At 43.6% G+C, this 25101-nt stretch overlaps 1 protein-coding gene across 2 annotated transcripts; it reads right to left on the bottom strand.

Moving 5' to 3' along the window:
- Positions 1 to 1152: 1152 nt before the first annotated feature.
- Positions 1153 to 21820, bottom strand: PLPBP (pyridoxal phosphate binding protein). Of its 2 annotated transcripts, XM_003830740.6 has the most exons (8): positions 21602 to 21820; positions 18719 to 18826; positions 18606 to 18641; positions 17997 to 18072; positions 8031 to 8165; positions 5433 to 5575; positions 4898 to 4996; positions 1153 to 2952 (listed from the first exon to the last, which is right to left on the bottom strand). In XM_003830740.6, exons 1-8 carry the CDS (start codon positions 21803 to 21805, stop codon positions 2821 to 2823), a joined length of 933 nt encoding a protein of 310 aa, XP_003830788.3. In that variant the 5' UTR covers positions 21806 to 21820; the 3' UTR covers positions 1153 to 2820. The 2 variants fall into 2 exon arrangements, with proteins under 2 accessions (XP_003830788.3, XP_024785695.1); XM_024929927.4 differs by lacking the exons at positions 1153 to 2952; positions 4898 to 4996; positions 5433 to 5575; positions 8031 to 8165 and adding an exon at positions 17285 to 17870.
- Positions 21821 to 25101: the final 3281 nt, after the last annotated feature.

Raw genomic sequence — 25101 nt, 5'->3', positions numbered from 1 at the left:
CACAAAGGGACATTGCCTATCAGCCTACACAAGTCTACCAGCTGTTGTGATGGTGAAATGAGAATATAGAGAATAGTGCTGCATATGCCATCAATGTTAAACAAAAGGTGGGGGGTACCATTTGAGTATTAAGAGGTTGCTTTAAGAACTGTGATAGAATCTGTGAGGAGCTCCCCAAGAGATCAAAGTCTTGATGGACTATTGGGAGGTTTTGTGGCGTCTCAAGCCTTCTGAGGCTGGCTTCAGGGCAGACAAGGGCCCAGCGCCTTCAGAGACTGTGAGGCTGCACAGGTGGGCCCAATCCAGGAGAGCAAGCCGTCCAAACTCCAGGAACTGGCTTTCATGAAAATCTGGAAGAAACCCAACCTGCCACCCATCATGCATAACAAAAGACAAACTCACAACCTGGCTCAATTTTCTCTCTGCAAAATATCCCATCCTGCTGGGGACACCCTAGACACACTTTGGTGTCCTTCCCTTATCTAGATCTGATTGAGCCTTCCCTGGCTTTCCTCCTTATTCGCTGTTTTTGTTTTGTTTTGTTTTGAGATGGGGTCTCACCTTGTCACCCAGGCTGCAGTGCAGTGGTGCAATCTCAGCTCACTGTGACTTCTTCCTCCTAGGCTCAAGCGATCCTCCCACCTCAGCCTCTGGAGTAGCTGGGACCACAGGCATGTGCCACCATGCCCAGCTAATTTTTGGGCGGGGTATTTTTGGTACAGACAAGATTTCACCGTGTTGCCCAGGCTGGCTGGTATCGAACCCCTGAGGCTCTGCAAGTCACACTATCACTTGAGAGAGTCATGTCCTCTCTGGCCTCCACCAGACTGAGTAACCAGGAGTCCCTCATAAGGTAAACTACTGACAGTGGAGAGCCAGTGCTTGTCCCTCAGGTTAGCCAATGTCGCCATCTAGAGGCAATTCAAAAGTCTCTTGCAGTGAGGGGTAACTATTTTTGTAATTCTTGAAATGTCCTTTTTCTTGCCCTTAGAAGTTCAGAATCCCTCTCACCCATGGTGTAGCTTTGGCTGCGTCTGTGACCCCAGGGAAGCCCTCCTCCAAAGCCAGGCTGGCACAATGCCAAGGCACCAGCATAGCTGCTTCCTGTCGGTTCCAATGCCCCCACCTGTTATATTCAGTCACTATACCAGATCATAAAAAATAAATCTTTTAATTGCTTTGTAATTGGCACAGATGGTGTAATTCAAACTCACATTTTTATTTAATAGACTCTGAAATATCACACTGTAGCTCTCACTGAAATAATACAGGAATCATAATGTTTAAGTTTACAAAAGTACATTTGGCAGCAGCATCATGTTTTGAAAGTTACCTGTAAAATCAAAGACTGGGGCTTCAAAAAATAAGAGAAAAAGCCATCTGGAAAATAGAAAACAAGCCATACTGAAGCCATTTGTCATGACTATTAGAGAATGGTGTTTTTGGGTTTTTTGAGGATCTTGCTACTTTATTAATGATCCAGAAGAGTTGCACAATTCTGGCTTGTAAATACAGTGGGGAAGCTGTAACTATGCCTGGAAAGTGCTCCTCAGGACAAGGAATGTCAAAGCCAGGCTTTGTTGAAACCATGTGCCTGAAAAGGCTTTGAAGGAATCTTTCGTTTCTTAGGAGTAATGAGATTCACTGGGTTTTGATTTAAAAAATCACCCTAAAGAGGATTATAGTGGAGGAGATAATCATTAAATTCTCATCACTGTAGGTCCCAGAGGAAAAACGCAAAGTCCTGTCTCTTCAGGATGATGTCAGAAAGGCCCAAGTCCTCCTTATGTTATCCCTTAATTTCAGGGATAAAACAGAGTGGCAGTGACACAAGCTCTCACTACCAAATTAATTTTTTTTTAAGAGACAGGCTGTCTCTAAAAAAGTTGGGGGGTATTATCTGCATATTAAAAGGTTGCTTTAAGAAATGTGACAGCATCTATGAAGAACTTCCCAAGAGATCAAAGCCTTCATGGACTATTGGGATTTTTTTTTTTTTTTTTTTTTTTTAAGGCAGGAGTACAGTGGTGCAATCATAGCTCACTGCAGCCTCAAACTCCTGGGCTCAAGTGATTCTTCCATTCTTCCACCTCAGCCACCATGCCCAGTTAATTTTTAAATTTTTTTGTAGAGACGGGCGGGGGTGGGGGGGCTCCTGCTGTTGCTGAGGCTGGTCTTGAACTCCTAGGCTCAGGTGATCCTTCCACCTCTGTCTCCCAAATTGCTGGGATTACAGGCATGAGTCACCATGCCTGGCCAGCAACAATTTGTGTTTTGAGAATTAACCTGAGCCATTTCCTGAAGCTACCTACACTGCCATTCCACAGTTGGGAATATCTTCACGTATCTACCGGCTAGGGAAGAATCTGGGGGCAGAAATCACCTTATTCCAGAGCAGCAATTTAGACGACGTAGTAGGAGTTTGTAGGGAGATGTTAACCATAAGGAATTTCCCATTAAAATGAGATGAAAAAGGGGAATCCCTCTGACTTCCACGATTATAGATATCAGTGACCAAATTTTAACCTGGAAAAGGCATTCATGGATCAGTTCATGCTCCTGGGCAGAATTCAATATTGAACATGATTCCTAGCTATTGATTTGGTATCTGTTCTGCAGAAATGTTTGAATTTCTCAAACTCAATCCAAAGCCACTGCCTGAAGCAAGCTTCCTATGTCAGAGACTAAGCACAGATGGTTTCCATCTGATCATTAGTGCTCTCCACAGGTCACAGGAGAGCAGGACTGCGCTGGGACACAGGGAATATCGAAATGAAAATCTAGGTTAGTGCATAGTTAGTGCTCTCAGTATTTCCTGGCTCAGTGCTCCTGTGCCACCTCCAGCGGGGCCTTCACGTCTGCTGCGCACTTGTCCGGGGTGGGTTTCTTTGAGTAATCCCGCTCTCCAAAAATCGTGCTTCCTATTCGGACATTTGTAGATCCTACTTCAACCTGTGGGAAAAAAGAGAAGGTATCGAGGACCAGGTTTAAAATAATAAAATGGAGCCAGTGCTGAAGCTGTGCCCCCATTCTGGCTCTCAAGAGCCTTCTATGGATGGGGCGTGGTGGCTCACGCCTGTAATCCCAGCATTTTGGGAGGCCGAGGTGGGCAGATCACGAGATCGGGGGTTCGAGACCAGCCTGACCAACATGGAGAAACCCTGTCTCTATTAAAAATACAAAATTAGCCGGGCATAGTGGCACATGCCTGTAATCCCAGCTACTCGGGAGGCTGAGGCAGGAGAATTGCTTCAACCCAGGAGGCGGAGGTTGCGGTGAGCACAGGTTGCGCCATTGCACTCCAGCCTGGGCAACAAGAGCGAAACTCCATCTCAAAAAAAAAAAAAAAAAAACAAAAACAGAGCCTTCTATGAATAATAACACAGCCGAAGATGGCTTCAGGATGATTGTTCTCCTCAGAGGTCAAATTGCCTCTGAGGGCATATATAGGAAACAAGTTGGGTTTCTCTGGATTTCCAGTGGTTGGAGAGTGTGGCTGGCACTCAGCTAGGAGGGGGTCAAGGACATTAGACGTCCAGTGTGGGACGCAGCCACACAGCACAGCCCACCTACCTCTCCAATGTGCCACGGTCAGGTAGATGAAAAAAAATCCTTATAATTATCTGATCAAATTCCATTTTACTTATCAATGCAATGTATTTTTGCACTGTTTTAAGAAATACAATTTTCCAGGAATGCAAGTTTATATTTTGATTTTTGAAACTTTATCAAGTTATTTGCTATTTCAGAAAATCATGTATTTGCGTTGCCAATCTAGCACACCTGTATCAGTTGATATTTACAGCTGTTGATGTACACATAAGATTGTCGGTGAATCTACACATAAGATTAAGCCTCGGACGGGTGCAGTGGCTCATGCCTGTAATCCCATCACTTTGGGAGGCCTAGGTGGGTGGATTACCTGAGGTCAGGAGTTCGAGACCAGCCTGGCCAATACGGTGAAACCCTGTCTTAACTAAAAATACAAAAATTAGCTGGGCATTGTGGCAGGCGCCTGTAATCCCAGCTACTTGGGAGGCTGAAGCAGGAGAATCGCTTGAACCTGGGAGGTGGAGGTTACAGTGAGCTGAGATCGCGCCACTGCACTCCGGCCTGGGCAATAGAGCGAGACTCAGTCTCCAAAAAAAAACAAACAAACATGAAGCCTTAGGCTGCTTCATCATGATTTGCTGTGATACAGCCATGCCCACGCACTTACGTAATGAAATGCCTTTCCAAAAATTATAGCTTAATTTCTTATTTTCCTTTAGACTACACTTATGGAATTATGTTTATAATTTATGAAATTATAATTATAATTAATTTCTTATTTCCTTTAGATTACACTTACGGAATTATATTTTGTTTTAAAAGTTCAGATGTCAGGCTATAATTTCTATACATTTCTTTTCTTTCTTTCTTTTTTTTTTTTTTTTGAGATGGAGTCTTGCTCTGTCGCCAGCCAGGCTGGAGTGCAGTGGCGCGACCTCGGCTCACTGCAATCTCCGCCTCCTGGGTTCAAGCGATTCTCCTGCCTCAGCCTCCTGAGTAGCTGGGATTACAGGCGTGCGCCACCACGCCCAGCTAATTTTTGTATTTTTAGGAGAGATGGGGTTTCACCATGTTGGTCAGGCTGGTCTCGAACTCCTGACCTCATGATCTGCCCGGCTCGGCCTCCCAAAGTGCTAGGATTACAGGCGTGTGCCACCGCACCTGGCTCTTTTCAAAAAAGAAAGGGCATGGGGAATGGGAGATGCTGGAATAGCTGACACTGGGTACCTTACTGCCATCCCAAGGCATTTCCAAGGCTTCTACAGCAAAGATCTGCTCTTGTGTCAGCCTCTCAGACCCCTACCCCCACCCCTCGAGGCAGACAGGGCACCGGCAGGACACTCACCGCATGCTGGAAATCCGCGGACATGCCCATGCTCAGCTCAACCTGGTCAGCAGGGATGTTCAGCTTTTTACACAGCTCCTCCCGGAGGGACAATAACAGCTGACAGAAAGAGATGACACCTATTTTACTCCTGCCTTCTCTAACGATGCCCAAAAGTGGCTGAATCTGAACTTCTCTGACAACGGTTATGTATTCCTTATGATTTCAAGGCCTGCCAAAATTGCCAGACGTTACTGAAACGGTTTTTTGCAAACTATCCCACTTTCGAGAAAACTATTAGTCACTGGAGAGGAAGAAATCTCATATTCTCTAAAGACTATGTTTTAGCCAAGTTCAAGTTGAGTTGAAAAAGGTTTGTGGGGCTTTGGAAACCTGTTCTTCCCTTTTCCTTCTGAGAAGAGTTCAAAAGAGGGCTAGAACACTCGACAGGCAGTGTCTGGGATGACTCTGCAATCCCCACTGCAGCCAGCCCTGCAATGGCACTCCAGCACACTGCTTCTTTAGCACATGAGCAATCTCCCCGACCCCCCAGTACCTGGAAGTCTGGATTTGGTCCTTGACTAAGATCATGCCCAAAGCTTCCTATGGTCATCAGCCCCACAAACTCCAGGTTAGGACACTTGGCGTTTATGTGCTCCACGATGGCTATGGTCTCTGAAGGTGGGAGGCCATGTTTACCTTCACGAAAGGAAACAGAAAACAGGTATACTGCAAGGGTAAATGGCCAGAGGAAGGCTCCATTTTCCTCCCTTCCTTACGACAGAAGAGGTGACCCCCAACAAGAGAACCTCTTGAAAGAGCCTCAAGTCCTAAAGAGTAACTTTATACTTGGGGTTTTCTATGTTGCTCTGCTTCTGGTCAGGTTCTAAATTTCTCAAGAAAAGAACTATCAGTTGGATTCTCTTTCCTCCATCTCAGGATTTCAGCTGAAAACAGCTAGGAGATATGGAAAAGAAAAAATCTTGCTTTTTTGGGATACCAGGAAGATTTGCATTGCCAAAATGCCAGATGAACCTGAGAATTACTTTTCTAAATCAAGAATTTTTATAGTTTTATTAATTTAATGGAATTGCAAAAAATTTAGAATAAAGTACATGTTAAATATTTTTGGCTATATATTAGCAAAGTTTAACTGAACTTTCTAATTAACAACTGGAAGAGAAATCTGCAGCAAGCAATTATTTGTTATACAGTTATAAGAGCTATTGATATTGTCTTGCCCCCATTTATTAGGCGGAGATACTAGTAACATTTACTTCAGTCTTTAAATAGGGCATATTATAGCTAATTATCAAGAAATGGTACAATAAAGACTTGACCTATAGTTGATTTCAGATTTCTATTGATAATTGGGATTTAAACCCAGGTAGTCTGACTCTAGGACGTTATCTAGAAAACAGATGCCTCTACTGTGTTCCTGCATACTAAGATTTGGTGAATACTGGTGCTTTGATGGTTGCAATCAAATGCCTGATCTGTATACATTTATTCTTAACGAATAGCTAACAACATGTGTAGGGTTCTGTGCTAACAACGTTGCCTGGATTATCATATTCAGTCCTAATCACACCCTCTGAAGTAAGCATTCTCATGATACCATTGCCAAAAAAGGAAACTGAAGTACAGAGAGATTAGGTAACTTATCCAAGGTTACAATACTGGAAAGTAGTGTAGCTGAAACCCAAGGTCTGTCTGATTTCAAAGCCCATGCTTCTATTCACACTATGTTACACTGTTAATCCAAGCCCCATAAAGATATTCATTGACTGGTGCTCACCATAATTTTTTTTTTTTTTTTTTTTTTTTGAGATGGAGTCTAACTCTGTCGCCCAGGCTGGAGTGCTGTGGCGCGATCTCGGATCACTGCAATATTCACCTCCTGGGTTCAAGGGATCCTCCTGCCTCAGCATCCCGAGCAGCTGGGGCTATGGGCGCACACCACCATGCCTGGCTAATTTTTGTATGTATGGTAGAGATGAAGTTTCATCATGTTGGCTAGGCTGGTATCGAATTTCTGACCTCAGGTGATCCACCTGCCTCAGCCTTCCCAAGTGCTGGGATTACAGGTGTAAGCCACCGCACCTGGCCCACTCACAGTAATTATCTTCCATTCTCTCCCAATGCAACATCAAGTAATTTTTTTAAGATCTAAGAGTATTTATATAATCTTAGGTCTTAAAAATTTAAAATACTCCTTGTAGGAGTGATGGTGACCTTTGGGGGTTTCCAGATGAAAGACACAATCCCAGGCTGGGTGCAGTGGCTCATGTCTTTAATCTCAGCACTTTGGGAGGCTGAGGTGGGTGGATCACCTGAGGTCAGGAGTTCAAGACCAGCCTGACCAATATGGCGAAACTCCGTCTCTACTAAAAATACAAATATTAGCTGGGCGTGGTAGCTCGTGCCTGTAATCCCAGCTACTCGGGAGGCTGAGGCAGGAGAATCGCTTCAACCCAGGAGGCGGAGGTTGCAGTGAGCTGAGATCGTGCCACTGCACTCCAGCCTGGCGACAGAGTGAGGCTCTGTCTCAAAAAAAAAAAAAAAAAAAAAAAAGGCTGAGCGTGGTGGCTCACGCCTGTAATCCCAGCACTTTGGGAGGCCGAGATGGGCAGATCACTTGAGAGGTCATGAGCTTGAGAGCAGTCTGGCCAATATGGTGAAACCCCATCGCTATTACAAATACAAAAATTAGCCAGGCGTGGTGGTGCACGCCTGTAGTCCCAGCTACTTGGGAGGCTGAGGTGGGAGAATTGCTTCAACCTGGGAGGCGGAGGTTGCAGTGAGCCGAGATCGCACCATTGCACTCCAGCCTGGGCAACATAGCAAGATTCCATCTCAAAAAAAAAACAAAAATACAAAACGAAGTCACAATCCCCTTCTTGAACTCCCCATCCATTCTTCTTCCCCTAAAATTAAGATATAATGAACCATGATGTAGTAAAGAATGATACATAGACTGCTTTGCATGCCATTATGCTACCTAGATCACACATAAAACAGCCAACTTAGAGGCCTGTGATCCTGTGATTTGTTTCTATAACCTTATCCATCAGACACTTGGGCCCACCCATTCTCCCTAAGCTTCAACCATCCTAAAGGAAGAAAAATCTACAATTCAGGTCTGGTTACTTACTCTCTTCTCCGCTGGTGTTAATCTGGACCATAACCTTTAACCTTTCAGGAGAACCTTTTTTCTGCCAGGAACTGTTCACTTTGTCTGCCAACTTCACAGAATCCACTGTTTCCAGCATGAAGAGATTGGGGACAGCTGTAATGAGACAGAGGCAAAGTAGTATTCCTTATTTGCTCTATTGCAGCAAGTAACATGCAACAAATCTCTGACTTGTTAGAGGAAAAAATATGCCAGGAAAAGAAAAACACAGTTAAATCTCAGTTCCTCTAAGAAGACAAATGTGACAGTTTTACTAGATACAAATTCAAATGTCAGACCATCCCTGGCTAATCAGCAAAGGTAAATAAGGGAAAAGCTGACATACATGATCAGGCAGCATATACATCCATACGCTTCAAGAAGCTGGTAACGGACAGATTCCTAGTAAAAGGCTTGATCTATGTCTCAGTTCAAACTGAGAGAAACAGGTCAGGATGACAATGAAGAAAGGATGACCAGTGGAAGCCAAGATGCTTCCCTAGCATATCACCACAATTCTTCAACTTTCTGGGATGAGGGTATTCTTATCCAACAAGGACATCACCATGACCCTAACACTGGCCAGGTGTGGTGGCTCACACTTGTAATACCAGGTGGGTGGATCACCTGAGGTCAGGAGTTTGACACCAGCCTGGCCAACATGGTGAAACCCCATCTCTACTAAAAAACTGCAGCAATCCACAGGACAGATTATCACAGTTTACATAACTATTCCTCTTGTTAATGGATATTAGATTGTTTCTTATTTTTTATTACAAAAACAAAGCTTGGATATAGAACTTGGTGCTATGTACAAGTATTTCAGATGGGCAGTTTGCAAATATTTTCTCCCATTCTGAGTTGTCTCTTCACTTTGTTGTTTCCTTTGCTCTGCAAGAGCTTGTTTTCTTTTGGAGACAGAGTCTCGCTCTGTCGCCCAGGCTAGAGTGCAGTGGCACAATCTTGGCTCACTGCAACCTCTGCCTCCTGGGTTCAAGCTATTCTTCTGCCTCAGCCTCCCAAGTAGCTGAGATTACAGGCACCCACCACTACACCTCACTAATTTTTGTATTGTTGGTAGAGATGGGGTTTTGCCATGTTGGCCAGGCTGTTCTTGAACTCCTTACCTCGTGATCTGCTGGCCTTGGCCTCCCAAAGTGCTGGGATTACAGGCGTGAGCCACTGTGCCCAGCCTGCAAGAGCTTTTTAACTTGATGTGATCCCATTTGTCCATTTTTGCTTTGGTTGCCTGTGCTTTTGGAGTATTTACTCAAGCAATCTTTGTCAAGGTCGGGTGCAGTGGCTCACACCTGTAATCCCCACACTTTGGGAGGCTGAGGAGGGCAGATCACTTGAGGCCAGGAGTTCAAGACCAGCCTGTCCAACACAGTGAAACCCTGTCTCTACCAAAAAATAAAAAAATTAGCCAGAGATGGCTAGGCATTGTGGCTCACGCCTGTAATCCCAGCACTTGGGGAGGCCGAGGTGGTCGAATCACTTGAGGCCAGTAGTTTGAGATCCGTTTGGCCAACATGGTGAAACCCTGTCTCTATTAAAAATACAAAAAAAATTAGCCAGGCCTGGTGGCACATGCCTGTAATACCAGCTACTCGGGAGGCTGAGGTAGGAGAATTCCTTGAATCTGGGAGGCAGAGGTTGCAGTGAGCCGGGATCACGCCACTGCACTCCAGCCTGGGTGACAGAGCAAGACTAGAAAGACTAAAAAAGAAAGAAATATACATATATGTATTTGGCTTCAAGTGATCCTCCCACCTTGGCCTCCCAAAGTGTTGGGATTACTGGTGTGAGTCACTGCATCTGGCCTCAAGAAGCCTTTATGGAAATGAATTGAGCTGTGAGGTTGAATGAGTATAACGGGTCATCCAGAAGGGAAAATGGCACTAAAACAACAGTTCTGTTAGGCTTTCCTGCCCCTTCTATGCCTGCTGGCTCCTTCCCCGCTCCCTCCTCCCATCACCTTTACATATTTCTAACATGGCCAGGTGCAGTGGCTCACACCTGCGATCCCAGCACCTTGGGAGGCTGAGGTGGGCGGATCACCTGAGGTCAGGAATTGGAGACCAACCTGGCCAACATGGTGAAACCCCGTCTTTACCAAAAATACAAAAATTAGCCAGCATGGTGGGGCGTGCCTGTAATCCCAGCTACTTGGGAGGCTGAGGCAGGAGAATCGCTTGAACCCAGGAGATGGAGGTTGCAGTGAGCCGAGATCATGCCACTGCATTCCAGTCTGGGTGCAGAGTGAGACCCTGTCTCAAAACAAACAAACAAACAAACAAACAAACAAACAAAATTTGTCCAGACTAATGTCTTGGAGAGTTTCCCCAATGTTTTCTTTTAGTAGTTTCAGGTCTTGGATTTAGATTTAAGTCTTTAATCTATTTTGATTTGATTTTTGTACATGGTGAGAGATAGGAGTCTAGTTTTATTCTTCTGCATATGGATATCCAGTTTTCCCAGCAGCACTTATTGAAGAGATTGTCCTTTTCCCAATGTATGTTCTTGGCACCTCTGTTAAAAATAAATTCTCTGTAGATGTACAAATTTATTTCTGAGTTCTCTATTCTGTTCCATTGGTCTATGTGTCTGTTTTTATGCTAGTTTTGGTTACTATAGCTCTACAGTATAATTTGAAGTCAGGTAATGTGATTCCTCCAGCTTTGTTTTTTGCTCAGGATGGCTTTGGCTATTATGGGTCTTTTGTGGTTCCATACAAATTTCAGGACTGTGTTTTTCTATTTCTGTGAAGAATGTCACTAGTATTCTGATAGGGACTGCACTGAATCTGTAGATTGCTTTGGGCAATAAGGACATTTTGACAATACTGATTTTTCCAATTCATGAGCATGGAATATCTTTCCATTTTTTCATGTCCTCTTCAAATTCTTGCATCAGTGTTTTATAGTTTTCATTGTAGAAATCTTTCATTTCTTTGGTGAAGTTTATTCTTAGGTATTTCATTTGTAGCTACTGTAAATGGGATTACTTTCCTGATTTCTTTTCCAGATCATTCACTGTTGGCATATAGAAATGCTACTGATTTTTGTATATTTATTTTGTATCCTGCAATGTTACTGAAGTTGTTTTTCAGTTATAATAGTTTTTTGGTGGAATCTTTATGTTTTTCCAAGACTCTACGGTTTTAGAATCTCCTGGTAAGACGAAGGAGTACTCATTTACTCACTCCCTCAAAACACTGGATCTTAGCAGTCTTTTTGATTTTTTACAAATCTGATTAGTGATTTTGTATTTCTCTGAGGATGAATATTTTTCATTTGATTACTGGCCTTTTGTATTTTTACCCCTTATAAATTGCCCCAGTTTTTGCCTATTTTTTTCCCCTATAGATTAAACAAAAAGATTTGTAGCTCTTTATGTATTCTGGATATTAACCTCTTCCCTCTTCAAAAATATTATTTTTCTTCCACTCTGTGCCTCCCTTTTGCTTTGACATGCAGAAAGCTTTAATTTTTGTGTGATCAAATCTGCTAGTTGTTCTTTTAAAATTTATTATTATTATTAATATTATTATTATTATTAGATAGGGTCTCCTCTGTCATCCAGGCTGGACTGCAGTGGCACAATCACAGCTCACTGCAGTCTTAACCTCTTGGACTCAGGTGATCGTCCTACCTCAGCCTCCCAGGTAGCTGGGACCACAGACACACACCACTACGCCCAGCTAATTTTTTGTATTTTTAGTGGAGACAGGGTTTTGCCATGTTACCCAGGCTGGTCTTAAACTCTTGGGCTCAAGTGATCCACCTGCCTTGGCCTCCCAAAGTGCTAGATTTACAGGTGTGAGCCACTGTGCCTGGCCTAGTTGTTGTTTTTATGGTTTCCAGATTTTATGTCTTGCTTAGAAAAGCCCAAGAAAATAAAAATATTTTCCTGCATTTTATTCTAATACTTTTATAGCTTTTATTTTCAAGTTAGATTATTTAATCTAGCTGGAATTTACAACTCAATAATGAAAAGACAACTCAATTTAAAAAACATGCAGAGGACTGACTAGACATTTTTCCAAAGAAGACATAAAGATGGCCAATAAGCCCATGAAGAGATGCTCAACATCATTCGTTATTAATGAAAATCAAAACCGCCGGGCGCGGTGGCTCACGCCTGTAATCCCAGCACTTTGGGAGGCCAAGGCAGGCGGATCATGAGGTCTGGAGTTTGAGACCAGCCTAGCCAAGATGGTGAAACCGCATCTCCACTAAAAATACAAAAACATTAGCTGGGCGTGGTAGTGGGCGCCTGTAGTCCCAGCTACTCGGGAGGCTGAGGCAGAAGAATGGCTTGAACCTGGGAAGCGGAGGTTGCAGAAAGCTGAGATCGCACCACTGCACTCCAGCCCGGGCAACAGAGTGAGAATCCGTCTCAAAAAAAAAAAGAAAAAAGAAAATCAAAACTATAAGGAGATACCATTTCACATTTTTTGAGTCCAATATATCTCCTTTGTTGACTTATAAGCTATAACTCTTTATTGTGTTATTTTATTGGTTGCTTTGGGGTTTAACTTACAACAGTCCACCTTCAAGGTGTGTTACACTACTTCACACAGTTTAAGAACTTTACAATAGTGTACTTCTGTTTATCCCCTTCTGTTATTGTTGTCATGCATTTTGCTTTTACATAGTTATAAATCCCATAACACAGTTATTTTGTTTATATGACATATAATAAGATTAATAGAGACCCAGCCTTCAAGTAGGATTTATCCTAGGAGTGCAGGGTTGGTTTAACATTTGAAAATCAATAGGCCGGGCATGGTGGCTCACGCCTGCAATCCTAGCACTTTCGGAGGCTGAGGCAGGTGAATCACAAGGTCAGGAGTTCGAGACCAGCCTGGCCAATATGATGAAACCTTGTCTCTACTAAAAACGTAAAAAATTAGCCAGGTGTGGTGGCATGTGCCTGTAATCCTAGCTACTCGGAAGGCTGAGGCAGGAGAATCGCTTGAACTCGGGCAGTGGAGGTTGCAGTGAGCCGGGATCACCCCACTACACTCCAGCCTGGGTGACAGAGTGAGACTCCATCTCAAAAAAAAAAAAAAAATCAATAAATGTGATTCAACATGTTAACGAACTAAAAAACCATATGATCACTTTGATACATTAAATGCATCTGACAAAATTCAGCATCTATTCTTGATAAAATCTCTCAGCAAACTAAAATTAGAAGGGAAATTCCTCCTTATGTGCCCACTCTCAGCACTTCTGTTCATAAAGAAGTAAATAGGGAAATATACAAAGAAGTAAACTGTCTTTACTCATAGATGACATGATTATTTATGTGGAAAATTCAATGGAATCTACAAAAAAGCAACTAGAACATAAGTAATTTTAGCAAGGTTGCAGGATACAAGATCAACATACAAAAATCAAGCATATTTCTATATACAGGTAGAGTATCCCTTATATGAAATGTTTGGGACCAGAAATGTTTCCATTTCAGATTTGGGATTTTTTTCAGATTTTGAAATATTTGCATATACTTAACCAGTTGAGCATCTCTAATCTGAAAATCTGAAATCCAAAATCTTTTTATTTTTTGAGAGAGGGCAGTGGTACAATCACGGCTCACTGCAGCCTCGACCTCCCAGGCTCAAGCAATCCTTCCACCTCAGCCTCCTGAGTAGTTGGGACTACAGCTTCGAGCCATCATATCTCACTAATTTTATTATTTTTTGTAGAGACGGGGTTTTGACACGTTGCTCAGGCTGGTCTTGAACTCCTAGGCTCAAATGATCCTCCTGCCTTGACCTCCCAAAGTGCTGGGCTTACAAGCATAAGCAACTGCCTCTGGCCCAATTAACATTTCTTTTCTTTCTTTTTTTTTTGAGACGGAGTCTTGCTATCCCCCAGGCTGGAGTCCAGTGGCACGATCTCGGCTCACTGCAAGCTCCGCCTCCCAGGTTCACGCCATTCTCCTGCCTCAGCCTCCCGAGTAGCTGGGACTACAGGTGCCTGCCACCATGCCCAGCTAATTTTTTGTATTTTTAGCAGAGACGGGGTTTCTCTGTGTCAGCCAGGATGGTCTTGATCTCCTGACCTCGTGATCCACCTGCCACGGCCTCCCAAAGTGCTGGGATTACAGGCGTAAGCCACCGCGCCCAGCCTTTTTTTTTTGTTTTGTTTTGCGACAAGGTATTATTCTGTCACCCATGCTGGAGTGCAGTGGTGAGATCTCAGCTCACTGCAGCCTCAACCTCCTGGGCTCAAGTGATCCTGCCACCTTGGCCTTCCAAGTAGCTGGGACCACAGGTGTGTGCCAGCACACCCAGCTAATTTTTTGGTACTATTTGTAGAGACAGGGTCTCACCATGTTGCCCAGGCTGGTCTCGAACTCTTGGGCTCAAAAGATCTGCTTGCCTCAGCCTCCCAAAGTGCTGGGATTACAGGCATGAACTGTCATGCCTGGCTCCAATGAGCATTTCTTTTAAGTGTCATGTCAGTGCTTAAAAGTTTCAGACTTTGGAGCATTTTGATTTTCAGAAATTTGAAATTGGGATGCTTATAACCTGTACTAGCAACAATCAGAAGTTGAAATAGAAAAATACATTTACAATAGCATAAAAAAATAAAAACTTTGGAATAAATCTGAGAAAAGATGTGGAAAATCTATACAATGAAAACTATAAAATATTACTGAGAGAAATTAAAGATATAAATAAGTACTAAGGTATACCTTGTTAATGTGTTAAGAGAGTCAATATTGTTATATGTCAAAATGTTCCCCAGTTAATCTAAGATACAATATAATCCAGCAGGCTTTTCTTTTTTTCTTGTAGAAATTGAAAAGCTGGTTTATATGGAAATGTAGAAGACCCACAATAGCTAAAATAACTTTGAAAAAGAATAAAGTTGGAGGTTAACAGTACCTGATTTCAGTAATTATTATAAAGCTCCAGTAAATCAAAGTAGCAAGCTACTGGTATAAAGGCAGACAAATACATCACTCACTAACAGAGGAGATCACTACCAACAGATAGTCCAGAAATACATCAAAGGATATCTGATTTTTGACAAAAATGCAAAGGCAGTGCTTTGGAAAAAGGATAGCCTTTCTAACAGTTCTGGAACAACTGGATATTCATGTGCAAAGAAATGAACTTGGATCCATATCTTGTACCATATACAAAAACTAACTCAAAATGGATCATGAACCCTAATAAGACCCAAGACCATAAAGCTGCCAGAAGAAAACGTAGGAGAAAATCTTTGTGACTTTAAGATAGGGAAAGATTTCTTAGACACGATGGCAAAAGCACATTCTTTAAAAAAAAAAAAACAAAAAAAACCCACAACTGATAAACTGGGCTTATTCCAATTAAAAACTTTCACTTTTCAAAAGACAAGCCATAGACTGAGGAAAAATACGTGCAAAGCACTTAACTGATAAAGAACTCATATCTGGAATATGTAAAGAACTCTCTTGTCTCAACAGTAAGAAAATAATCCAATTAGAAAATGGGCAAAAGACTTTTAATAGACACTTCACCAAAGAAGATAAACAGATGGCAAACATGAAAAGTTCAACATTACTAGGCATTAGGGAAACGAAAGGACACTACCATATACCTATTAGAATGGCTAAAATTGGGGCGGATGCGGTGACTCACATCTGTAATCCCAGCACTTTGGGAGGCTGAGGCAGGCAGATTGCCTGAGCTCAGGAGTTCGAGACCAGCCTGGGCAACACAGTGAAACCCCATCTCTACTAAAATACAAACAAATTAGCCGGGTGTGGTGGTGTGTGCCTGTAATCCCAGCTACTTGGGAGGCTGAGGCAGGAGAATCACTTGAACCTGGGAGGCGGAGGTTGCAGTGAGCCGAGATTGCACCATTGCACTCTAGCCTGGGCGACAGAGTGAGACTCCATCTCAAAAAGAAAAAAAAAAAAAATGGCCCCAATTTTAAAAGACTGACCATACTAAGTGTTGGCAAGGATGTGGAGGAACTTGAACACTGCAGGTGGAAATGTAAAATGGCACAACTACTTTGGAAAAGTTTGGTAGTTTCTTAAAAAGTTAAACATACATAATGGGTACAGAATTTCAGTTCTGCAAGATAAAAAGAATTCTGTGGATATATGGTGGTGATGGTCACACAACAATGTGACTACAAAATGCCACTGAACTGTATGCTTAAAAACGATAAAGACAGGCTGGGTGTAGTGGCTCACGCCTGTAATCCCAGCACTTTGGGAGGCCGAGGCGGGTGGATCACGAGGTCAGGAGATTGAGACCATCCTGGCTAACACGGTGAAATCCCGTCTCTACTAAAAATACAAAAAATTAGCCGGGCGTTGTGGCGGGAGCCTGTAGTCCCAGCTACTCGGGAGGCTGAGGCAGGAGAATGGCGTGAACCCAGGAGGTGGAGCTTGCAGTGAGCTGAGATCGCGCCACTGCACTCCAGCTTGGGCGACAGAGCGAGACTCCATCTCAAAAAAAAAATAAAATAAAATAAAAAATAAATAAATAAATAAATAAAAGATCAAGACAGTAAATTTTATGTTTGTTTTATTGCAGTTATAAAAAGTTAAACATAACACTTAACTTGTGATTCAGCCATTCTATTCCTATATATTTATTCCAAGAAAAAGGGAAATATATCCATACAAAGGCTCGTACACAAATATTCATGGCAACTTATTTGCAACAGTCAAAAATCAGAAGCAACCCAACATTCATCAACAGGTGAATGGATAAACAAATTGTAATATACTTATACAATGGAATACTACTGAATGATAAAAAGAATTGAACCTTTGATACAGGTATGAACATGATGAATCACTACACTGAATGAAAGAAGTCAGACAAAAAGAGAGTACATACTTCATGATTCCCTTTGGATAAAACTCTAAAAAATGTAAACTCATGTACATTAACAGTGACAAAAGCCAGGTAAGTGGTTCTTGAGGAAGAGAAGTGGGACAGGTAAGAGAGGGATTACCAAGGGACAGGAGGAAACTTTTGGGGGTGATAGATATGCTCACTATTTGTTGTGATGGTTTCACAGGTGCAAACATACATCAAAACTCGTCGAATTCTATACTTTAAATATGTGCAATGTATTGTAAGTCAATTACCTCCCTAATAAAGCTGTTACAAAATATATACAGGTTATTTAAATTTTTATACCTTCAGGGAAATAAGTTCAGTTACTCAAGATCTCCATGTCTTTCTTAATTTTATTTTACTATGATTCTTGTTCTTTTTTTTTTTTTTTTGAGATGAAGTCTTGCTCTGTTACCTAGTCTGGAGTGCAGTGGCGTGATCTTGGATCACTGCAACCTCTGCCTCCCGGGTTCATGTGATTCTCCTGTGTCAGCCTCCTGTGTAGCTGCGACTTGACAGGCATGCACCACCACGCCCAGCTATTTTTTTGCATTTTTAATAGAGTTGGGGTTTCACCATGTTGGCCAGGCTGGTCTTGAACTCCTGACCTCAGGTGATCCGCCTGCCTCGGCCTCCCATGGTGCTGGGATTATAGGTGTCAGCCACCGCGCCTGGCCTACTTTACTATAATTCTTAATTTTACTTTACTATACTTACTTTACTGTATTGTATTTTATTTACTGTAGCTTTTATTTAAAGGAAAAAGAACAGAAATGTCTCTTTTGCTAGTTAAAAAAATTTATGGGCTACAATTCTTTATAATTTTTCTGAAAGACCACCAAATAATAATAAACATGAGGTTGGGTAGGTTTCCAAGTATATATAACCCAGAAAATGGTGAATTCATTCTGTTCTTGGCATGATGTTTTCTCTTTTTATTAAGAACTCAGACTTTCCTAAAGAAATTCCAAAAACAAATGGTGAATTGGGGCTATTCTAAAAGTTGCTCTCTCTTCCACAAAGGGTAGTAGAAGCAATACAATGACAGAACAATTTTGTTTTCATATTTAATTTTATCTTACCCATCAATTTGTTGACATTTTGTTTCTGTAGGTGGCCAATGAAGTGCCATTTGATCTCAGGACACAAAGACAGAATCTGAGGGGAAAAAGGTAACCATGTGTAACTCAGATTTTATAGAGGCCTTGCTGGCTCAAACGCCTCATGTACTCCCTGTCACCTTTCACATCCACTCTCTGTTCCTTAAATGTAATAAACTATCACAATCTTCACCCGGCCTCCTAATGAGGTAAAAGGATAGAGAAAAATCTAAGGCTTCTGTTCTGTTTTCCTTCCTTGTTCCCATCAATTCCCTCCATCTTTCAGATATTGCCCATCTAGGATGAACTGATTTAAGCTTTCAAATCTTGAAAAGATCCAAGATTACAGCAAGCTCCTGAAACCACCATTTCCAAACAGCCACCAAGGAGAAAACGACAGTCTGAACAAAGAGAAAAATCTAGCTGAGAATCACTTGGGGCTCAAGGTGGAAGCTGACATTTCTATCCCTGGCCCAATCTAAAGTCAACCACCCTAAAACTGCTGTACAACTCAACCACCAGGATGGGTCTAATTTTCAACTAAAGAGCCAAGATTTAGATACAAATTAAAGAATTCAGCTATCTACTTACTTTGGGATTTGATGCTTTTTCTAGCAGTTCCTGAACCTAAAAGGTCAAAACAGAACAAGTCAGAAGCCTGGCAATCATGATGCTTCCAAAGGGCTTCAGAAAAGGGCTCTTACGTAGTTCTCGCCAAAAGTGCGCTGCCCATATCCATAGGCCTCGATCACCATGTCTGCAGGTTTGGTTTTGCTGACCGCCACTAGCCGGGGCTGGATGGCTGGGAGATCCTGCCAAGAGGGAAAGAGCCATATGAGTGAATGTTTGGGAACAGTACCCCAATGAATCCCATAGGAGAGATCCTGTAGGATAGACAGGCATTGATCTCAACTTGGCATTAGGTAAGATCCATTTTTTCAACACTGTAGGCAGATCAATATCAAATAGTGGTGATCATGATCAAATGTTTTTTAGGCGCATGGCATCTCAATCTATGCATCAATGTTAGCGATGTCAATATTTAGCAGAAGAAATGTCTCTCTCAGGAGAGCCGGGCAAGTTAAAGCAGTATTTCCTGTAAGTGTGGTCTTTGACCAACTGCATCGGCATCACCTGGGTGAGAATTTCCTTTTTTTTTGAGACAGAGTTTCACTCTTGTTGCCCAGGCTGGAGTGCAATGGTGCCATCTCGGCTCACCGCAACCTCTGCCTCCTGGGTTCAAGTGATCAAGCAATTCTCCTGCCTCAGCCTCCTGAGTAGCTGGGATTACAGGCATGCATCACCATGCCTAATTCTGTATTTTTAGTAGAGACAGGGTTTCCCCATGTTGGTCAGGCTGGTCTTGAACTCCCAACCTCAGGTGATCTGCCCACCTCGGCCTCCCAAAGTGCTGGTATTACAGGCATGAGCCACTGTGCCCAGCGGAGAATTTCCTTTTTAACAATCTCTCCAGATGACTCTAAGACATACTAATGTTGGAGGCTTAAGAATCACTTCATTAATAGAAGGCTGCACTCTAAGTAAAAGAGAGGTCACTTCTGGCTTGTGAAACCCAAACGTTAGCAGTTTGGCGACTCATTCTAGTCCTGGTGTATCATTACACCATAATAACACTGCCCCATTTACTCTAAAAGTGGCCCACTTAGGTTACTAAGCAATTGATTGTTCAATCTGTGAATTAAGAACCAGTGGCATGGCCAGGTGAGCCACACGCCTGTAATCCCTGCACTTTGGGAGGCCGAGGTGGGTGGATCACCTGAAGTTAGGAGTTCGAGACCAGCCTGGCCAAAAGGTGAAACCCCATCTCTATTAAAATACTAAAACTTAGCCAGGTGTGCTGGTGGGCATCTGTAATCCGAGCTACTTGGGAAGCTAAGGCAGGAGAATTGCTTGAATCCGGGAGGTGGAGGTTGCAGTGAGCTGAGGCTGTGCCATTGCACTCCAGCCTGGGTGACAGAGTGAGACTCCATCTCAAAATAAAACAAAAAACAGCAGTCTGGCCAACATAATGAAACCCTGTCTCTACTAAAAATACAAAAAAATTAGCCAGGTGTGGTGGTGTGTGCCTGTAATCCCAGCTACTCAGGAGGCTGAGGCAGGAGAACTGCGTGAACCCGGGAGGTGGAGGTTGCGGTGAGCCAAGATCGTGCCACTGCACTCCAGCCTGGGCGACAGAACGAGACTCTGTCTCAAACAAAACAAAACAAAACAAAACAAAACAAAAAAAAACAAAACAACGAAAAAAAAAAAAAAGAAAGAAAAGAACCAGTGGCAGAACTAAGGCTGCGACACAAAAAATTCTGGATTCAGGATCAGACCTATGTGACATCCTCTCAAGACCACTATACAAAGAGCAGGGGTTCTATGCGTTCTGCTGCCACCCAATCCACACAGAAACAGTAAGAGAAGAGATTCGTTTATCCTTGCACGATTCAGTCTTCTTGTATCCATCATCCCCTGAAGTTTTCACAGAATCACAGTGTTCTCAAGGACGTGACGGAGTCAGATCAATTAGAAAAATGTCTCCTCTTCCTTCCTTCTACAGCGATGCGTAACCAGCCTCGTTTGAGTCCAAGTCGTGACTACTGGGAGTATGCTGATGATTGACGCTTTCCAGAGAGTTACCCGAACAGGCAGCCCATCTGCCTGAGAGTTTCCCTGAGAGAACCTCCAAGGTGATGTTTATTAGGGGAAGCCCTAGATTTTTCTTGGAGAACCACCGAGAATCACAGAATATTAACATCAGAAGAGATCTCTGAGCTTTCAGAGCTGAGGGCCGGAATAGTTACCTGACTTGTTCAAGGTAACGTCTAAGGAATAGTCAAGGAAAGACTATAATACAGGTCTTGTCTTCAGCCAGCATAAATGCTCGATCAGAGAAACCTGTGACCTCTCTGTTAAGGTCCGTCTCATTCCACACCATTCAGCTTAAACTTGCACTGAGGTGGGCAGATTTTGATTCTTGGTCTAATCAAAGTCCAAGAGAATGTAATATATATATACACAAAAGACGAAAGCTCCCCTTAACCGGCTTGGGATTGGACTGCTCCCTCCTGCCCCATAAACAAGTGCCGCTCTGATGCCAGCGAAGTCCGGCCAGTCCACCCTCACCTCGGCCTCCGGGCGGCACTGGCATTTCTTGGGCACTTAGCAGGTGAGACGCTGCCATACACGCGATCTCGGGCGTCTCTGGCCTCCGCGGGGTGCTCTTGTACCCCCGTCTCCCCTTACCGTCCGTGGGCACAGGCCTGGCCCCCCTCGCATCCGCCAAGGCTATCGACCCCGAAACTACGCGGTGCGCAAGTGGCCACGACACCTAGGCACTAAGTCATTTTCCCGAGGTAGCGATACCCTCTGCTCCAACGAAGCCAATCTCCAGAAAACCTAACAGACTCAAGGTAAGGAGGCTGGGGAAACCCTTCGCTAGCCTTTCGGTGGCCCTAGGCGGCCGACCGGTCCCGCCTCTCTGGGAGACCCCTCTGCGTCACCGTGACGACCCATTCCCACGCAGGTGTCCCTCTTCTCAAGGCGGCCGCCCACCGTCCCCACGCAGCCTCCTTCCTCACCCGCGGCCGCCGCGCCACAGCCTGCTGCACGCGCTCGTTCACCGCCCGCAATGCGCACCCGACTCCCAGCTCGGCCGACATGCTGCCAGCTCTCCACATCCCCCGGGGACCGACGCCGAGCCCCAGGCCCCCGGCAGCCCGTGGCTCACACCATCTTCCGGTTCCGCCCAGCTTGCGCCGTGTGAACCAATCATTGCTCACCATTGAGTCGTCTCACCCAATCAACACCCGTGCAGCGTGGAGGCCCGCCCCCAGGCGGCGGCCATCTTGGGGAGGTCACCCGCGAACCTGGAAATGGAGCCTAGGGGCTGAGGTTTTGCGCGCATGGTTCCAAGGGCCACTCCCCGTGTGCTCTCCTCTTTCCTGCGCCTCAGCCGCTGCCGTCCCCCCACCCCCAAGGGACTTTTGTGAGGCAAAAACGCATCCTATACTCGGGGGATCCTGTTCCCTTTCAAAACGCCTTTCCAGGCTTGCCTGTTCCCGGCTTTCTGGGCGCGGGGACCAGAATTAGAAGCCACTGGGGCGGGAGCCAGGGCTTTTCTCTGTCAGATGGTTCTTGCGAGGAACCCCTAAGCGATACGAAAGGAAACTCTTCTTTCTTCTTTTCCCTAAAGGCATGGCGTGATTCAAACGTATCGTGATTTTTGTCATCTTTCAGACCACTGCTGTCCAAGAGAAATATAACGCCATCCAACTGTGTAATTTGGAAGTTTCTCATAGGCACATAAGTTTAAAAATTTTAATGATATACTTTATTTAATCCAATATATCCAAAGTAAGATTTCAACATGCAATCAATAGAAAAACTAAATGCGATATTTTAATTCTTTTGAAAATCGTATGTGTTTCTGAAACCCGGTGTAGTGTTGACTTGCATATGTCTCAATTCGGGCCATCCCTATTTCGAGAGGTTAGCGGCCACCTGCGGCCAGTGCTGTCTCATCAGGGGACACAGGCAGCATGATTATTACTATTATTATTATTGAGACAGTCTCGCTCTGTCACCCAGGCTGGAGTGCGGTGGCCCGATCTGGGCTCACTGCAACCTCCACCTCCCGGGTTCAAGCGATTCTTCTGCCTCAGCCTCCCCAGTAGCTGGGACTACAGGTGCGAGCCACCGCGCCCAGCCCACAGGCAGCTTTAGATGGTCTAGCAGGAGCTCAGCACATTCAGTTAGATTCTTTTTTTGAGATGGGGTCTCACTATGTTGCCCAGATTATCTGGGACTCGTGGGCCCAAGCAATCCTCCCACCTCCGCCTCACAGAATAGCTGGGACTACAAACGGGCACCACAACGCCCTGAGTTTGATTCTTGAGTCCCCTTCTGTGGGCAATATGGTTATAAACTTGATGAGGAGCCAGGCCATACAAAGAATAATACAGAATGCTACATAGTCAGGTGGTGAAATAGTAGGTGCTATGGGCAAGGAGAAGGAGATCAATTTACTCTTGGCTGCAGTTTCTGTTGAAAGTTTCTCAAACATTAATTCAACTTAATGAAGTGGGATGCTATTATATTAGAGAAATGGCTAATGTTTGTTCTTCAGGTGGTCTTGTCTTGAGGTGATGGGGTTTATTAGAGCTTTCCGGAAAGAAGGGGCAATATTCTTACTCTCTCCTCTCACAGTTTTTCCCCAGACTCCCAGGAACAGAGATGGAATTTCACATCTTCTGCTCTGGGAAAATCACATTAGGCAGAACCTCAGATCCTTAAAATAAGGGACTTCTTTTTGGGAAGTCTCTGGTCATTTACCCTGGTACACATTAACTGGGTTATCTGCAAACTAGGACTGCCAACATTAGGAGTAATTGTGTTCAGATAAAATGTCTCTAGACTTGATACATCTGTACTCCAACCAAAATGATAAAAAAATTTAAAATGACCAGAATGGCCCTTTGTGGCGTGAGCATAATAGATGCTTGCTGTAGAGACACAGGTGGGAAGGAGCGAGCCAGCAGTGAGTGATGGGGAGGACAGAGGGGATCATGTTGATGGGATGTGTAGAGGAAGGATTGGGTGAGATGAAACACTTCAAATAATGTGCTATTTGGAAAACATTTTAAAACCATAAATACCTCACAGATCTAGGGAATGTATAATCCAGGTGTTAGGTCACTATGACAACAAGTAGTTGTAGCTTCATTTACTAGATTGGGCCTCTATTCTTTTTTGTGTTTTTTGAGACGAAGTCTTGCTCTGTCACTCAAGCTGGAGTGCAGTGACGCGATCTCGGCTCACTGCAACCTCTGCCTCCTGGGTGCAAGTGATTCTCCTGCCTGAGCCTCCCGAGTAGCTGGGACTACAGGCGTGCACCACCACGCCCGCCTAATTTTTGTATTTTTAGTACAGATGGGGTTTCACTATGTTAGCCAGGTTGGTCTCGAACTCCTGACCTTGTGATCCACCCGCCTCGGCCTCCCAAAGTGCTGGGATTACAGTCATGGGCCACCGTGCCCAGCCAGGGACCTCTATTCTTTGAACTACAAGGCAAGGTCATCCTCCCACCCCCTTATCCATTCAGTGAACATTTATTGAGGCGTTACTCTGTAAAGAACCCTGAGAGAGACCAGGCTGAGTAAGACAGGCTTTACTGCCGATTTACTTCCAATATGCTTTTCATCTCTGACATTCTGTGGTCTTATGAAAATGGAAATGGAGACAAAAAGATCATGGTGCCCCCAGTCCCATGGTCATTTCACATTCCAATTTCTTCTTAGTTGTACTTTTGAATTAATTTTATTTCACTTTGTCCCTTTTTTTCCTTATTTGCTTTTTTAATTTCTTCTCTTCCTCTTCCTGGGACATCAACCATCCAATTTAACCTTTCATCCTCCCCTACTACCTAATCCTTGAAAAATACAAGTCCAAAATCATTTCATCACCAGTAATTGTCTTTAAATTGCTCCAATAATTTGCAAGGACCAAGGGGAAAAGAGAAAGATTAAAAAGCCAAATGCCCAGAGAAACAGATTTTATAAATAATCTAAAATCTAGTATACTTATTCACCATCAATGCCATCAAGCTTTTAAAACACCCTCATAGTCTGGAATAAATCCAAATTATGAGAAAAACATATATGGATTTAAAAATTGTTTCCTTCTGAGCCTACTGTGAGTCTTTTAGGGGGATAAAAAAGTAAAAAGTAAAATAGAAAATTACTGTTGCCTGGTTACTTAGCTCTAAAGAGAAACGGAGAAATAATGCCCATGTCCCATCCCAGTTTAAATGAATTCAGGTAGAGTAGCCCATGACAGCAAGCCCTTGGCACACATGCCATCACATCTGGCCTTTGAAATGTCTATAGAGATAGTAGAACCCTAGACCTAGGGAAGACTTAGGGAGGTTTCATACAGAAAGAATGACATTTAAACCATCCCAAACAGCACAGAGTCTTCACAATTTCTGAAGACCATCAGAGAAGAATATTTATTTTCTATTTGCAAGTAACTACTCCTCCCCATTTGAAAATTTAGCAAGCCTGATCTTAAGTAAATTCTT

This window comes from Pan paniscus, chromosome 7 (assembly GCF_029289425.2).
Source record: "Pan paniscus chromosome 7, NHGRI_mPanPan1-v2.0_pri, whole genome shotgun sequence".
In the NCBI taxonomy this organism is placed as follows: Eukaryota; Metazoa; Chordata; class Mammalia; order Primates; family Hominidae; genus Pan; species Pan paniscus.
The sequence above is the reverse complement of the archived record's forward strand: the minus strand, read 5'-3'. Positions and strand labels throughout refer to the sequence as shown.

Coding starts and splice junctions, on each gene's coding strand:
- PLPBP (XM_003830740.6), bottom strand. CDS start 21,805: ATGGTGAGCAATGATTGGTTCACACGGCGCAAGCTGGGCGGAACCGGA. Junction 18,073..18,605: donor AAAAAGCATCAAATCCCAAA/GTAAGTAGATAG, acceptor TTTTCCCCTCAG/ATTCTGTCTTTGTGTCCTGA. Junction 5,576..8,030: donor TAACACCAGCGGAGAAGAGA/GTAAGTAACCAG, acceptor CCTTTCGTGAAG/GTAAACATGGCCTCCCACCT.